At 45.4% G+C, this 15,356-nt stretch overlaps 1 protein-coding gene across 1 annotated transcript in view; it reads left to right on the plus strand.

Moving 5' to 3' along the window:
* The window catches only part of FGFR3 (fibroblast growth factor receptor 3), a 55,172-nt gene extending 40,682 nt beyond the window's left edge, over window positions 1-14,490 (plus strand). Inside the window, exons 8-18 of the mRNA XM_059470996.1 lie at window positions 791-935; window positions 3,511-3,698; window positions 4,581-4,726; window positions 4,819-4,940; window positions 6,188-6,298; window positions 6,433-6,623; window positions 7,309-7,431; window positions 9,190-9,260; window positions 10,655-10,792; window positions 11,268-11,373; window positions 11,460-14,490. Of these exons, the coding sequence (XP_059326979.1) occupies window positions 791-935; window positions 3,511-3,698; window positions 4,581-4,726; window positions 4,819-4,940; window positions 6,188-6,298; window positions 6,433-6,623; window positions 7,309-7,431; window positions 9,190-9,260; window positions 10,655-10,792; window positions 11,268-11,373; window positions 11,460-11,624 (1,506 nt within the window). The 3' untranslated portion in view covers window positions 11,625-14,490. The remainder of the gene's footprint in view (window positions 1-790; window positions 936-3,510; window positions 3,699-4,580; window positions 4,727-4,818; window positions 4,941-6,187; window positions 6,299-6,432; window positions 6,624-7,308; window positions 7,432-9,189; window positions 9,261-10,654; window positions 10,793-11,267; window positions 11,374-11,459) is intronic.
* Window positions 14,491-15,356: the final 866 nt, after the last annotated feature.

The raw sequence follows: 15,356 nt of genomic DNA on the forward strand, positions 1-15,356 counted from the left end.
CTGGAAAACCAAACTGTTTTGAGTTTTCACCTACAAAACTGAGTTAATCAGTTTTGTCCTTTGGAGAAGTAATGGAGAAATAAATATCAATATTGGCTCATGCAAGCAAACATGTTAACTAGAGAGGAGAACCAGTCTCATGGGCTCTGGGGTTTGACTCCAGCCTAGAGGGTTTGACTGCTGTATTATTCAGTACCACTGCAGGAAAGTTCCTGACAGGCACCCTTTGGTTATCAGCCAGATTTTTACTGCAGTGTCAAGGTCTGTGTAATCAATATATGGATTTGAGATGCCCACTGAAGAAATTCTAAAAAATTCTAGAGTTCTATATTTTCAATGAACTCATGAACCATAATGTTTGTATATTCCTCTGATCAGCACTTGAATCTTTCCCCACTACATCTCCCCTCCTTCCCCCTTTCTTTCTGACTGTCCTCGTTTCCCATCTCTCTTTCCCCACTCCTGTACTCACCTCACTAACCCAAAGCCAGTCAATATTGTGGGGGCAATTTTTCATTTGGATGCTTTTGCTTGCATGCTTCTTTAGTGGGACAGAGTAAGAACCTGGTGAAGGGAACTTTTTTTTTGTTTTTGCTTTTGACTACAGGTTGCAGAGGGGAATGAATAAATAAATGCGGAAGATGGGCCATTGGAAAATAATAATAAAAAAAGAAAAGAACCACCTTAATCTGCTTTTGAAATTTGCCTGTGGTGTCCTCACACTTGCTGGGAATGTGGCTTATTCTCTGTTTTCCCTCTTTCTATATGTGTGTGTTTTTTTTCCCCCTAGACGGCAGGTGTTAACACAACGGATAAGGAGCTAGAGATTCTGTACTTGCGAAATGTTACTTTTGAGGATGCTGGGGAATATACTTGTCTCGCAGGGAATTCTATTGGGTTCTCACATCACTCTGCTTGGCTGACGGTGCTACCAGGTATTTCCTTCTGTGCTGGCCTCTCCCTCCCTCTCCAGGATGTTTTGCTTTGGAAATGCCAAGTTCCCAGAGGCTGCAGCAGGGGTGTTTTCCAGAGAGGTCTCTTCTCTGGGATTTGCTGCAGACCCCTGTTGCATACTTGCAGCTGACTCTTTTTGCATTGCATCTCTAAATTTAAATTATTGCAGTAATGATACAATAAAATGCACAGAATTTTTTTTCCTGTCTAATAACAGGGAGGTATTAACAGCCTCTTTCTTAGGGCTGTTAAGTGCCAAAATAAGGAGCTTTGTCTTCTTACACTGACAGTGGGAGAAGAAAACCTCCCCATCAGATGATCCAGGGCACCTAAATTGGACATGAACTGTGGATCATCTTATGAAGGATCCTTTCTGTCTGACCTCATAACCTAAAATTAGATGCATAAGTGTCTGGTGTGAGCACACCCTTCCCTGCCTGTAGCATTATTTCCACTTCATGGATGAGCAGGCCAAGATAGTGATCTCAAACAGAAGGTCAAGGAGAGTCATCTGTAGGCAGAGCACAGGAGTCCTGGCTCCCAGGGGCATTGCATGCTGCCTGCTCCAGCTGGGATCGATGAAAGCTGCAGTGGGCTTGAAACCCGAGGCCGGAGTGACCTCAATTTTGTGGTCCTTTCATGTGCAAAGCTCTTACTGACAATGAAGCCAGCACAGAATGTGCGACAGAGAGAGCTGTTCTGCAAAAGGGGGAATGAGGTGTGCTGCCCCCTTCACCTGCTGAATCTGCCTCTGGCTGCAGGGCCGGCTTGAGCATGGTCCAGGGAAGTACCAGCAATATTCACATTGAATCTCATAGGTGCTGTGCCTTGCAGACAGTGCAGAAGCAAACCTTGGGTATGTTCAATACCCCCCTACTGAAAAGGCACCCAAAATCCTGAAGAGCCCACTTTGATTTACCCAGTCATGACCACATTTGGGTCCATCTCACAACACATCCATCTCAGGATGTGTTTAGGAACTGGGAACTTTGGCATTTCTAATCTTGACTTTATCTGTGCGGGTGATTTGGATGTAATCACTTTTACTGGGGCTTGAGAAGGTCTCCTCCTTGCCCAGCCCTGCTGCCAGTGGGATCTGCTGATCTTTTCTGTTTATTTGCCAGCTCTGTAATAGCTGATCTGATCCTGTTTCTGTTTCTGACATCCACTGGATGAGAAAACATTTCCTTTGGTTAGAAGACTAATTTCTCTGTTATTTTCAGAATATCATGATATTGTCTCATCTGACTCACACTCTGCTTTTACAGTTTATGATTTCACATCTCTTATTTAAGCAAAAAATATGCAGGAGAAAACTGACCAAAAATCAAAAAGTAGAACTTTATTTTGAAGTCAGATGCAGTGAAGGACAGCTGTCTGAGCAGCAGCAGGCCCCCACAGAGAGGGGTGCAGGATACAGCCCACCTGGGGAACTTCAGCTTGCAATGCCCTGTCCATGCTACAGGAGGAGGGACAGAGCAGAGGGCAAGGCAGCTGCAGTGCCAACCACAGTGCCTGATCCCAGGAAATCTGGTATCCTGTCATGTGGGAGGAGACAGCCATTGGCAGGATCAGGCCCTTCACAGCTGGCACACAGGCTGGAGCAGCCCCAAATGTCACCAATAGCCCTTTCTCCATGTCCTCCTGGGCTCTGCCACCAAACACTTGAAACAGAGCCTGCTGCTGCCAGGGAAAGGCTCCTGCTGCTTGCTGAAGGGACTGCTCAGCAATGGACACGACCCATTCCTGAGCAAACCACACCAGCATGACTTCATCATAAAGCTTCCCACTGCTGACTGTCCCTCTGATGCCAGCACACCTTTGGGGGACAGAAAATCAGTCCCACTGTGCCTCCTTCCTCTGGTCAACATGCCTGTCCTGAAAGGAACAAGGGGGAAAACACAGCTGACCTATGCTGGTCTCTAAGAAGCCTTGCAAGCAGGTAGCCACTGCTGATGGGCTCATGCCATCACCCTCCTGGCTATGCCACCTCTCTGGGACAGACCTTCCAGCCTCTTCCCAACAGAACTAAGTTTTCATTAAATAATTAAGCAGATTTTTCCCTTGAGACTTTCTCCCTGTGAGACTTTCATCCTCACTGCTGGGTGCTGTTCAAGCCCCTTGGTCCCTCAGGGCAGGCACTGGTCTGGTGGAAATGTTTGTTGGAGAATCTGAATCAGCAAAGTGCAGCAAACCCAGTCCTGCACATCCAAGGCATCCCAGCCACCTTGTGTGGGTTTGTGGAGAGAGCAAGATCTTGGTCAGAGGGACAGCACAGACATGTGAAGATCCTTCAGCCTAGAGCAGTGGTTTTCAATCTGTGGGCTGGGGGCTCTTAAAACCCAAAGTAAAATGACCCCAAAAAAGGCAAACTGAACTAATGTTTTAGCTACAGCTGCAGGTGGAAAACCACTGGCCTGGGAGAGTCCCTCACTAAAGTCACTGACACTGACATAGCTGAACAAGTTCTGCCCAGATTCCCTGTGCTGTATGTGTGTAGTTGTGTGTGGGCAGCTGCCCAGCCTGTCCTGACTGCCATCTCTTGTCACCCTGCAGCCGAGGAGCTCATGGAGATGGATGATTCGGGATCAGTGTACACTGGCATTCTCAGTTATGGCACTGGCTTTTTCCTCCTTCTCCTGGTGCTGGTCTTGGTGATTGTCTGGAGGATGAAAATGCCAAACAAAAAAGCCATGAATACCCCCACTGTTCAGAAAGTCTCCAAATTCCCACTCAAGAGACAGGTAACAGAAAGTAGATACAAGATTCCTATTCCCCTCTATGGTATCCCTCCTTGGTTTTTTTTTCCTCCTCCATCTCTTTGAAATTCTCTCTCTAGGTGAGAAGCTCCACCAAAAAAACATTGCCCAAGAGGGACATAATTTGGCTGCAGCCTAGAAGTGTAAAATAAATAATATTTTATTTGTTTCTATGCCCATGGAGCTTTGGCAGAGGTGGCAGCTGACTGGTTCGTGAGCAGCCCCCACTGCTGTTTGCCTTGTCCGAGAGGTTTTGGCAGTGCAGCTGTGAGTGCCACAGAAAACACATCTGGCAGGGGAAGTCCAGTCCAGGCTCCCTGGAGGAGTGGGGATTTGGGGAGAAAAAGCACTGGTTGTGCTCATTCCTGCTTTCACAGATGTCACTGATGAGCCCAGAGCTGTTCCTGTGATGGTGGCAAAGGTCCTCTGTGAAGTTAGAGATGTTCCGCTGCATGAAATTGCAGAGGGGCAGGACCAAAAGACAGCATGTGAAACCCCACAGTGAGGGGTACAGTACAGATTTCAAGCTTTGGCTGCAAGCTCCCAGTGGGCATTGACAGTGCCAGGATGGAGAAGTCACTTCATAGCCTGTATGGGCTGTGGAGATGCAACAAAACTGGATGGGTTACACCTCCTCATACTGGAGGGCACTGGCTGACCTGTCCCTCTTTTCCATCTGCTAAACACTTGACCACAAATGCCTAAAGGAGTGGATTTCTGCAAGGGTGGGGGCATTTCCCAGTTAGAAATTCCCAGAAATCTGTCCATAGGCCCAGAGAGCTCAAACCTCCTCAGTGATCCATCTCAGCCACGGCCTGGCCTGGAGATACAGTTGGCAATAACACTTCATTTGCTCTACCCAAGCAGGTGTCGCTGGAGTCCAACTCTTCCATGAATTCCAACACGCCGCTGGTCCGGATCACGCGCCTCTCCTCCAGCGACGGGCCCATGCTGGCCAACGTCTCCGAGCTGGAACTGCCTCCAGATCCCAAGTGGGAATTGACACGCTCTCGGTCAGTCAGAGCCGCGGGCTGGGGTCTCTGTGCCTGCTCGGAGTGTCCCCACACCAGGGCCCCCTAACATTCCTGTCTGTTCCTCCCTCCAGCCTGACCCTGGGGAAGCCGCTTGGCGAGGGCTGCTTTGGCCAAGTGGTGATGGCAGAAGCCATTGGGATTGATAAGGACAAGCCAAACAAGGCCATCACAGTTGCTGTCAAGATGCTGAAAGGTATGGGAAGTCCACAGAGGACCGAACAGCATATTGTACTGGGATTTCCTCTCTGCCTCTCTTTTAAGTCTTTTATTCAAACTAGATACAAACAGAAGAAAGCAGGAACAGCCTCTCCTTCCCTTTACCCACATAGCCTGGGGGTGAGGGCTGTCCCTGGAGAGCAGGCAAAAGTGCAAATCCCATCAGGAAGAGGGACTGGGAATTAACCCAGTTCTCTGCCAGGGGGTAATAGCATCCCTGACAAGAAGGGGAATCCCTCTCACTTCTAGCCAGCTCCATGAATCAGCCTACTCCTTACTCCTCCCCTAACTAGTGCTGCCTGTTCTACCAAAAGCTTGTGCAGCAATCTCAGATGGAGTTTGCGGAATTTCAGCTGACAAACTCCTTCTTGAGGAACTTTTTCATTGAGGAAGCTTTGTCCCAGACACCTGAGAAGTTAAAGGGAGACAGAAATGGGGGATTCAGTGGGCTCCTCTGGATAAGTCTCCGTTTCCCATCCTGCCCCCAGGCACAGTATCCACAGACAGCTGAGGAGTTCACCTGGAGCAAGCAGGACAGTGAGGAAGCCTGGGCTTGAGGTTACATGGGGGGACATTGGGTAAAAAAAACAATATTTCTTATGAGAAATGGGTTTGGTTAATTTACATTTCCTTCATTTCTTATCTGAAACAGGTTTGGTACATTTACACTTCCCTCGGTCTTTTCTGAAGCTGGTTTTGGAAGTTAGGAGCATTTCCATCTTTCCAAACCAAAACATTCCTTTGGGGAGGTTTTGCCAATTTTTCTACTTTTGTAGATAGATTTTTCTATTTTTGTAGAGAAATTGCAACTTTTCATCCAAAAAATACATTCCCTCCCAGCCCTGACCTTCCACCATCGTTAACTGCTGTCCCCTAGAACTGAGGGACAGACACTATCTGAAGAGCAGGTACCAGGTACCAAAATGTGAATTTTTTTTCTTTACTACTTGTGAGGATGAAACAGAAGACAAAAGGCATTATTGATTTCCATATGAACATTTACCTCCACTTATATGTTCTTTTGTCTTTTTTTGTTGCCGTGGTAGTAGGTTTTGTTTTTATTTTGATTCTTCTTTCCAAAGTAGAATAAAGCCAAATACTTCCATAATCTGAGAACTGTTTCCCCATCAAAGCCCCACATGGCTGCACAGCAGTTGTAACTATACCCCTAAACACTCATTTTCTTCCTGACATTTTTTTGTTTTCCTCCTCTACTTTGTCCAGATGATGCCACAGACAAAGACCTTTCTGACCTGGTCTCTGAGATGGAAATGATGAAAATGATTGGGAAGCACAAAAACATTATTAACCTCCTCGGTGCCTGCACACAGGATGGTACGTAGCAGGATCGTGGGAGGCTCAGATTTGGCCCTCCCTTCTTTGTAATCACTGGCTGCCCAAACTGGCCCAGATGAGATTTGGGTGGTCAGCTCTTCCCCTGCTGGATGCTGATGTGCTGTTCCTTGCAGGACCACTCTACGTGTTGGTGGAATACGCGTCAAAGGGGAACTTGCGGGAATACCTCAGGGCACGGCGCCCACCTGGCATGGACTATTCCTTTGACACCTGCAAGCTGCCTGAGGAGCAGCTGACTTTTAAGGACCTGGTTTCCTGTGCCTACCAGGTGGCACGGGGCATGGAGTACTTGGCATCTCAGAAGGTGAGTTGAGAAACCTTATTTGGTAGAAGCCTTGGTCAAAGCCACGCGTTCAAAGGCAGGGAATGCTCTGTGTGTGGGACAACCCCAGGCAAAACATTGCAAGCTTCTCCCTTTAGAGGCCAAATATTGCTGGATGAAGTATCTTGGGGTTTTGAAGCTGGAGGCTTCATCCATATGCAAAGTCCCCGTATGCAGGCTGCATTCCTGAACCATGCAGCTGCACAGCTGTCACCTGCCAGGACCATTAGCACCCACAAAATGCCTATAAAAGCACCAGCGACCCAGACCATTCTGTGAGTCTGTGCATTTTGGATGTAGTGGGGTACCTTAATTTGAAGATCCCCAAACATCACCCTGCACTTCCCTTCCTGGGGGAACCAGCACAGAAAAGCGGCTGCCCATCCCAGGGGAGGGAAGTTGGTTTTCTCATCCCTAAATCCCATCTGGAGAGGAAAAGCACGTGCGTGGCCATGCCGGCTCTGAGGCCACCAATTCAGTGTTGCTAAGAGGTGGCTCCCACTGAGCAGGCACGGTGGTGTGGTGACACACAGAGCCAGGAGCTGAGCAGTGCCCACAGCTTTATGAGCCTGGGAGTCAATGAAACAGCAGCTCAGCTCATAAACCACACGGTGCCGTTGGTTCCAGCTAACGAGCCCGAATTTATTGGCTTGCTCACCTTTCACAGTGCATTCATCGCGACTTGGCAGCCAGGAACGTGTTAGTCACTGAAGATAATGTGATGAAAATTGCTGATTTTGGCCTCGCTAGAGACGTTCACAACATTGACTATTACAAGAAAACCACCAATGTAAGTACAGAGCTGCCAAGTACACACAGTTCTCCTTCTGGCAGGGGGCTCGGTCATCCCTGCAGCAAGAGGCCCTTGTCCCACATCTCCCTTCCTAGAGGGGCTTAGGAGGAAGAAATCTGACAAGGACTTCACCTGGTGAGGGACTGTAGATAGGCTGGTCCCAGGAGTCTATCCACCATCTGTTTTTATCCTGACAGATCCTGGTCCTGCTAGCAGCTGGTTGTGAGGTCTCAGCTCTGACCAGGATGCTTTAGACTAAGAGAAACTCAGGTTTCTCCCAAACAGGAATGGAGCCCTTTCCAGTCTGCTCCACTACTGCTCATAAACGACCCAAGGAGCTAACTTCTGTCTCACCAGAGCCCTTGACAGAGGAATGTCATTTCTTGTATACCTGGATCTACCTGTCTTTCACGTATTTCTCTCTTTTTTGCATCTGAGCTTCTTGACTCCACTGCTAAGTGTGAGAAGATGGTCCCAGACAAGGGCTGAGGCCTGGAGCTGTTTATATTTTCTGTAGAGATGAATTTACAAGTGAAGGGCTGAGAGAAGAAGCCCTGTGTCTTGGTTCAGAGCCTGCAGCAGATGTTGAGCCCTGAGGGAAAACCCTGATTAGGACAGAGTGAGGAGATGGCAGGGGAAGATTAAGGGCAGTGCAGAACCTGCGGGTCCTGGGATTGCAAGGGGTTTAAATGTCCAAGCAATCGTTTGAAGTCTACCATGTCCATCCTGGTCCACTTCAATAGCATATCAGAAATCTTCCTTAATTGCCAGGATTTCTTAATCATAAATTAATAACAATTCTTGGGAACTTTAATCAGAACCTGCGGGTCCTGGGATTGCAAGGGGTTTAAATGTCCAAGCAATCGTTTGAAGTCTACCATGTCCATCCTGGTCCACTTCAATAGCATATCAGAAATCTTCCTTAATTGCCAGGATTTCTTAATCATAAATTAATAACAATTCTTGGGAACTTTAATCACAGATCGGATGGATTTTTCTCTGTTTGAGCTGTGTGGAACAACTGAGAGCATAATCCCATTTGTATACCCTGCCTGTGTCTCATCTCTAGTTGTCTCCCACAGTGGGTGAGGAGAGGACAAAATTCCTCCATATCCAAATCATGGTTCAAACAAAAAACAGTACTTTCTGTCTCCCTCCAGGGACCAAACAAAAAGCCCCAGAGAATTATGATTAATCTAGCCTTTCTCATCTTGTATTTCTCACATGGCAGTCTGTGTTTCTGACCCTGATGTAGGATGGGATCTGACCTCCTCCTTTAGCCTCCAGCAGGATCAGGATTTGTTTCTTAGAGGACCTGGCCCTTGCCTTCACTCTTTAGAAGTTTCCCTTCAAGTTGAGCCTAAACTGGGTTTGGACTTGGAGTCAACTCTACTTTCCAGACAAAGAGATGGAAAATGTTGTCCCATGCTCTGCCACAGAGTTCACTGCATCTGTGAGCCCTGGATGCTGTTCCCATGCAAAGCTTTAGATGCACTGATATGCTAAACCTGCCTTGGCAGTGAAATACAGTCCTCTACAGAGAGCATTCACTGCAGAGATTGTCAGTGAAGATCCAGGGGATCAAATGCTCTAATCTGTTTATATGGCCACTGCTGCTTTGCCCAGTGACCGGGAAGGCAGATGTGGTTGTTAATGAAAATGTTTCAAACTGGATTAGAAAAGAAGATTCAGATGGTGCCATTGTGGCTGGGGGAATATGCTGATGGGATGTTCCCATTGTCTTCCTAATTACAGGGTCGGCTGCCTGTGAAATGGATGGCTCCAGAAGCCTTGTTTGACCGGGTCTACACTCACCAGAGCGATGTGTAAGCAAACCCTCACTTTTTAAAAAAAAATACAACAGGGAAATCAACACCTATAGTATCTTACAGACAAAAGTACCGCTAAGCATGACCAGGGCACATTCTCTGCTGGAGTGCCTGGGGATGCAAAAGTGCAGGAATTTATTCCAAGCTGCATCTTCACGCACGTGGTTTTATTTTGCTGTTAGTTGGTTGCTTTCATCTGAGGGTTTCTAGGGAGCTGCTGAAAAATTACTGGAAAGTGGACAGGTATTTTGTCCACTTTATAGATGAGGTGATTCATCCAGCAGTTGAAAAATACTGTGCCAAAAAAACCTAATGAGAAAAAAAATTTGCCCCAGACTGTTACACTTCAGTCAAGTATGTGGAATGAGCTTGAAATATTCTCTCTCTTGTTAAAATTGATCAAAGAATATTCAACAAATATAGTCTCAGATTAATTTTGTCATTTCATTTATTTTATTTTTTTCTAATCCTGTCTCATCTGTTTTAGTGCCTCTGCACAGTGACCAAACAGCAGAGCACTCCTTACATGTAAATCAGTAACACATCTGAATTTTGCAAGGGCTGAAGCAGCTCCACATATACACTAGTTTTTTATTTTAATATTTGATCAATAATAGCATTTTTGTAGCTAGCCTGCCTTCTCCCCAGAGCTCACCGCTCACAATTGGACAAACAAATCCTTTCTATTTCTGTATTTTTCAGATATTTTGACTTTTATTGATCTTAAATCATTCTTTCCTTGCTTAGGTAATGCTGCAGAGGGCATGACAGATAAATCAAAGCTAGAGAATGGGAGACTGAGTGTGCATGAAAGCGAAACAGAGACAGATAATCGCTGTTTTTAGAAAGAAAATGAAGAAGGCAAAAGATAGTTTTGAAAAAAGGACTTTTAACCAGAGCACAGCTGCAGGACTGAAGTGTGTAACATTAGTGCTCTGCTGATTTTTGTTGGGGTATTTTTCCCCCGGCTTGGCCAGTGAAATGGGTGTTGTAACAAGCAAGTTTTGGTATCAGCTTGCACAATTAGTGGCCTGTGGTTCCAAGCCTGCAATTCAGTGAAGCCGTGCATGAATAATTTGATTTGTTCCATTCAGTGGAGCTGGTGGAAGACCTAACAAAGAGCTGGCGGTGATAGATGGGCTGTCACCTATCTGATTAAATGCTCATTTCAATTTCAGACTTGGTGCCTGGGATTTCTTTGCTATTGAGTTGGATCAGCAGAGATCTCCAAGTAACTAGTAAAAATGGCCTAGGCAATTAGTCATGCTATTGATGACTTTGTTAGCTATGCATGGCTGCACAGAAATAAAGCCAAGCAAGGGGGATGGGATATGGGGGGGGCTTGGAAAAAAAACCTCATTGAATTTTAAAGATCTTTCTGTGGTTTCCAGCTGGTCTTTTGGAGTGCTACTATGGGAGATCTTCACTTTGGGAGGGTCTCCATACCCAGGAATTCCTGTTGAGGAACTCTTCAAGCTCTTGAAGGAAGGCCATCGGATGGACAAACCTGCAAACTGCACCCATGATTTGTGAGTGTGTGCTGGGGGCTGACCTTGCTGCACTCCCCATTCCCTCTGAGGCCAAATACACCCCACTGGGCTCAGGGTTCTGGGCTGTTGGGACATCCCCACTGGGAAATGGTGTGGCCATCTCCAGGTAGACTTTCCTCAGCCCAAGGCTGCTGAGTGACATGCAGCACCTCCCTTCACTGGGCAGGTGGCACGTGGGGTGTAGCTCTGGTGTGTCACCTTCAGGACAGGTCCTCCGCCTGCTCTAGGGGCATGGTCATGTGTCAGATGATCACTAATGAGGATCATGGCTCCACAAAACCATCAGATGATCAGTAATGAGGACCATGGCCCCACAAAACCCTCCTCTTCCCCCCAGCTGGCCGTGGCTGAAGCTGCATTGGCCACAGCTGTTCCTTCAGTGATTTGGAGACGGGTGGGCAGGTGGGTGGGTGTCACTTGGCCACATGTGACTGTGCCATGTCCCCATGTGCAGGTACATGATCATGCGGGAGTGCTGGCATGCCGTCCCCTCGCAGCGACCCACCTTCAAGCAGCTGGTGGAAGACCTGGACAGGGTCCTCACTGTGACATCCACCGATGTGAGTGTGGTCTGATGGGTTTGGGAGGGGGTCACTTGGTCACTGGCATGGGGGGCCCCCAGCACTGATGTCTGTCACCCTGGCAGGAGTACCTGGACCTCTCAGTGCCCTTCGAGCAGTACTCACCGGCCGGGCAGGACACCCACAGCACCTGCTCCTCAGGGGATGACTCGGTCTTTGCACATGATCTGCTGCCTGATGAGCCCTGCCTGCCCAAGCACCCGCCCTGCAATGGCGTCATCCGGACGTGAGCACCCATGGGCACGTGGACAGACAGACGGACAGACGGGCGGGTGGGCATTGTGCCCGTGGAGGCACGAGTGCGGGGCGCCGAGCGTGAAACCGTACTGAAGGATCTTCCAGTGGAACTATGTGATGGTGCCTGGAGATTTGTGTTGTTGACAAGCTGTTCAGGGTAAAAAGAAAAAAAAAAAAGAAACTTTTTTTTTTCCTCAAATTTTTTTTTTTTAAATTTTTTTTTCCCCTATTGCTGTATGAAAAGTCAAGAAGCACTGTTTGGCCTGAAGGAACTAATCTCTTGCCAAGATGATCTATCCTAGATAATTTTTTGTTTGTTTGTTTGGTTGGTTGGTTTTTTTTTGTTTACTTTCCATTTTGTTAGGGATTTTTCCTTTACTAAGGAGAATGTTGAACCTGGGGGGTGCTGACCTCCCAGCCTCCGCGTTCCGAGTGCCACAGTAACCGTTCTGTGCCTGCAATACGAAGAAAAGAGAAAAAGAAAACTTCCTTTAAAAGAAAACAAAAAAAAAGTGTCAAGAATGTGGAAATTCTTCGCTTATGCAATCTGTACATGAACCTTTTTGGTGGAGCTGAAAAGCCACGTTGCCTGCAGGGATTCATATATTTATAAAAATATCTATATTTTTGTTGTCGTCGTTTTTATAGCTTCACGATCATACTACCCAGCTACATAGAAGGAATCCTTTCTGGAAGAAGAGAGAACAAAGCTAAGTAAAATGCAAATTTGTCATGGAGAAATGAAAGTAAAAATGGTGAAAAAGAGATGGTCAAGTCATCTGAAGTGTCAGCGCCTTGGCCCTTGCACGGGGCTGGGAGCGACGGGTCGGTGCCAGGGCAGGAGCAGAGCCCAGGGATGGCAGAGACCTGTGGGGTCCCTGGGGAGCAGAGCATCACACCCTGACCTTTGAGACCAGCCAGCTGGGGGGGAAAAAAGGAATAAATCTCATTTTTGGGGTTTGCCTGTTCTTGCTTGCCAGGGGTGAGTGGAGGGAGCAGCTCCTCCATGCACCCCTCATGGCCAGAGGTTTGGCTCCATCTACATGCAGTGACTTGGAGAAAGAAGTTACGGGTACCTGTAGGCAAGAGCCTTTAACTTATATCAAAAAGGTTTATTCCAGAGAATCTGTGTATATATCTATAAATATATCGTGTATATATATATAAATAAATATATTGAAAGAAAAGAATGTATAATACTAATGCAACGTAAAGCAGTACTGAGAGAGAGTCTCAAAATACGAGCATTGCAATCTAGGATATACTGATCTGGGCAAAAGAAAAGATGTTTTTGATTGTCTGTTTTGTATCTTCACAGTTTTGTTTTAAAAATTGTACCTTAACATGTATATTTGTAAAGTTATTTATAGACATTAACATATCTGTTCATTGGTTTAAATAGCATAGCGTTACTGTAAACTTTAAATTTCACCAAACTTAAGGGTGTTTTTTTTTAACTTATTAAAATGGAGAAAAATATATTAATCAAGTTTTTCCTTTGTGTTTATGGGAAATATTGAAAGAATGTATAGATGTACAGTCCTTTAACAAATTACATTTAATGTTATAAATATATATATGTATTCATTAAAAAAATATTAGTTTATCCTGGATTGCAGTGAGCAAAGGTAAGTTTATTTTTCAATACATCAACAGTGGTTAAAACCAAACAAATAGCAGCAGAGAGATGATTTTTACGCATTTCAGAAAAACAGGGCCAAGAATTCTTCCATCAGTTTAACCACTGTGCATTAAGGGGGTGTGGGTGTTTATTTTTCTATTTTCAAATGAAGGTATTCTTTGTGGTCGATTTAATAACAAGTATGCAGCAAAGTGAAATGTTGACTTTGGATGGTGCAGGGTAGGTTTTTTTCTCTCCCCTTTGCCAGTACTGTTGTATTTTGGGCTTCAGAAATGCCATGTGAGCAAAATAGTGACACTGTTTGCAGGAGAGCTGCTACAGCTGCATATTTCTTTTGCATCTAACACATTGGAAAGTGCCAGTGATGCCTGATTTATGGTGTTTAGAATGCTATGCTGTTTTGTTCCTCAACACCAGATAGCTGTGTAAAAGCACAGGAGTGACCTAAAGAATGTTAGCATGGATCAAGCTGACTGTGGAAGATCTTTGGGCTGAGGATTTTTTGTGGGTGGGTTTTTTGTTTTTCATTTTTCTCTGGTGCATATTGCATATCAATGTTTCAGAATAACAGGATGACAACATCTCATTGAAAGATTTTTTTTCTTCTTAGAGCCACAGAATCCTTATCCTAAAATAAATAATTTATAGTTTGAGGTTACTTCAGTGGAAGTTTGAGAAGGTAGATTTCTATAGATTTTTGTTTTGTTGGAATAAAAAAAGAGAATTTTTTGGTATTTTCTTACAAATGTCTGCTAATTGTGTACATTCCAAGTACTCGAAGCAAAGAGTTTTCCTGTACTGAAAAAAGAAAATGTACAAAACTGTGCATGGTTTTAAATGTTACTAGATATTATAAATATATATATAATTTATTGAGTTTTTACAAGATGTATCTGTTGTAGACTTGTTGACTTTAACATTTCTTATTCAATGCTTATATAGTTTTATAGCCTGGACTATTATCTTTAAAAGCTTAAAAAAAATTAAAAATTCCAATTTTGTTACATTTTATACTGTTGATGTTACAATCCACAGGTTTGCATAGTGTGATTTTTTGCAATGAGCAACTCTGTTCAGTTTATTTTAATACTGTACTTCTGTGCCTGACAGCTGCAGCTGTCAAAGGTGTGAGATGAACACTAAATAAAACTATTCTGCTTTTGTTAACATGGGAAACTTACTTCTACCAAAAAAAAATAAATAAACAAGTTGATAAATTTTGGGGTTTATTCCCAGTTGTGAGGGTCCTTTGCAAAACCAAGTGTTCCAGGCACTGGGACTTGTAGTGCCAGGAAGGTTTACATTTTTTTTATAGTGCGGCTTTTATAGTGCTGCAAGTCTTGGCCAGTTCAGGTTTTGTATTCATAATAAATTGTAGCCATTTTGGTTGAAGGGCAGTCTTCTGTATTTGTTAGTGGGTGTATTTGTAGCCACACCAGCCATTGTGAGGTGTCAGCCCTGGCTTTGACTTTGGGGGGTCAAGCAAGGGAACTCAGTAAAACCCGGTTTTGCTGCTAGCAGACAATGCAGGGAAATTTTGGGCCAATCCTACCAGCACTTTCATGCAATACTGATTCCTACAAGTGATCCTGTTGGAATGCATCCCAGACACCTGGATGTAGGCATGCAATTTTGCCTACCTGTGTACAGCCTGCCCACTAACAAACCTTCGTGCTTTAAGCAGCTGGGCATGGAATGGCATGCATCCAAGGAGGTTGTATCTGTGGCACTGGGACTGGCACCAGCACTGTTCCATCTTAGATTTAAAAAATATTAAAAATTACATCAGGTTGGGGTAATTTCCTTGCCACTGTAAGAAAAGACACCCATTCTTTTAGTACCACTGTGTTGTGAGAGGAGTCTTGCTACCTGAAATGAGTTGCTTCCTTGCTTTAAGGACACAGTTTGGTGGCCAGCTCTGAGCCCACCCCCAGCAGGAGAAGCATGAGGACCAGCCCTGGCCATGCAGGGCTGCAGGCAGAGCATGGCTGAATGGCCTTTGCTGGCTCATGAGGCTAAATGGCCTTTTGCTGGCTCATGAGGAACTTGCTTCATCAGGGCAGGGTGGTGAGGATGTTGGGCT

Source organism: Ammospiza nelsoni, chromosome 4 (genome assembly GCF_027579445.1).
Source record: "Ammospiza nelsoni isolate bAmmNel1 chromosome 4, bAmmNel1.pri, whole genome shotgun sequence".
NCBI classification, from domain to species: Eukaryota; Metazoa; Chordata; class Aves; order Passeriformes; family Passerellidae; genus Ammospiza; species Ammospiza nelsoni.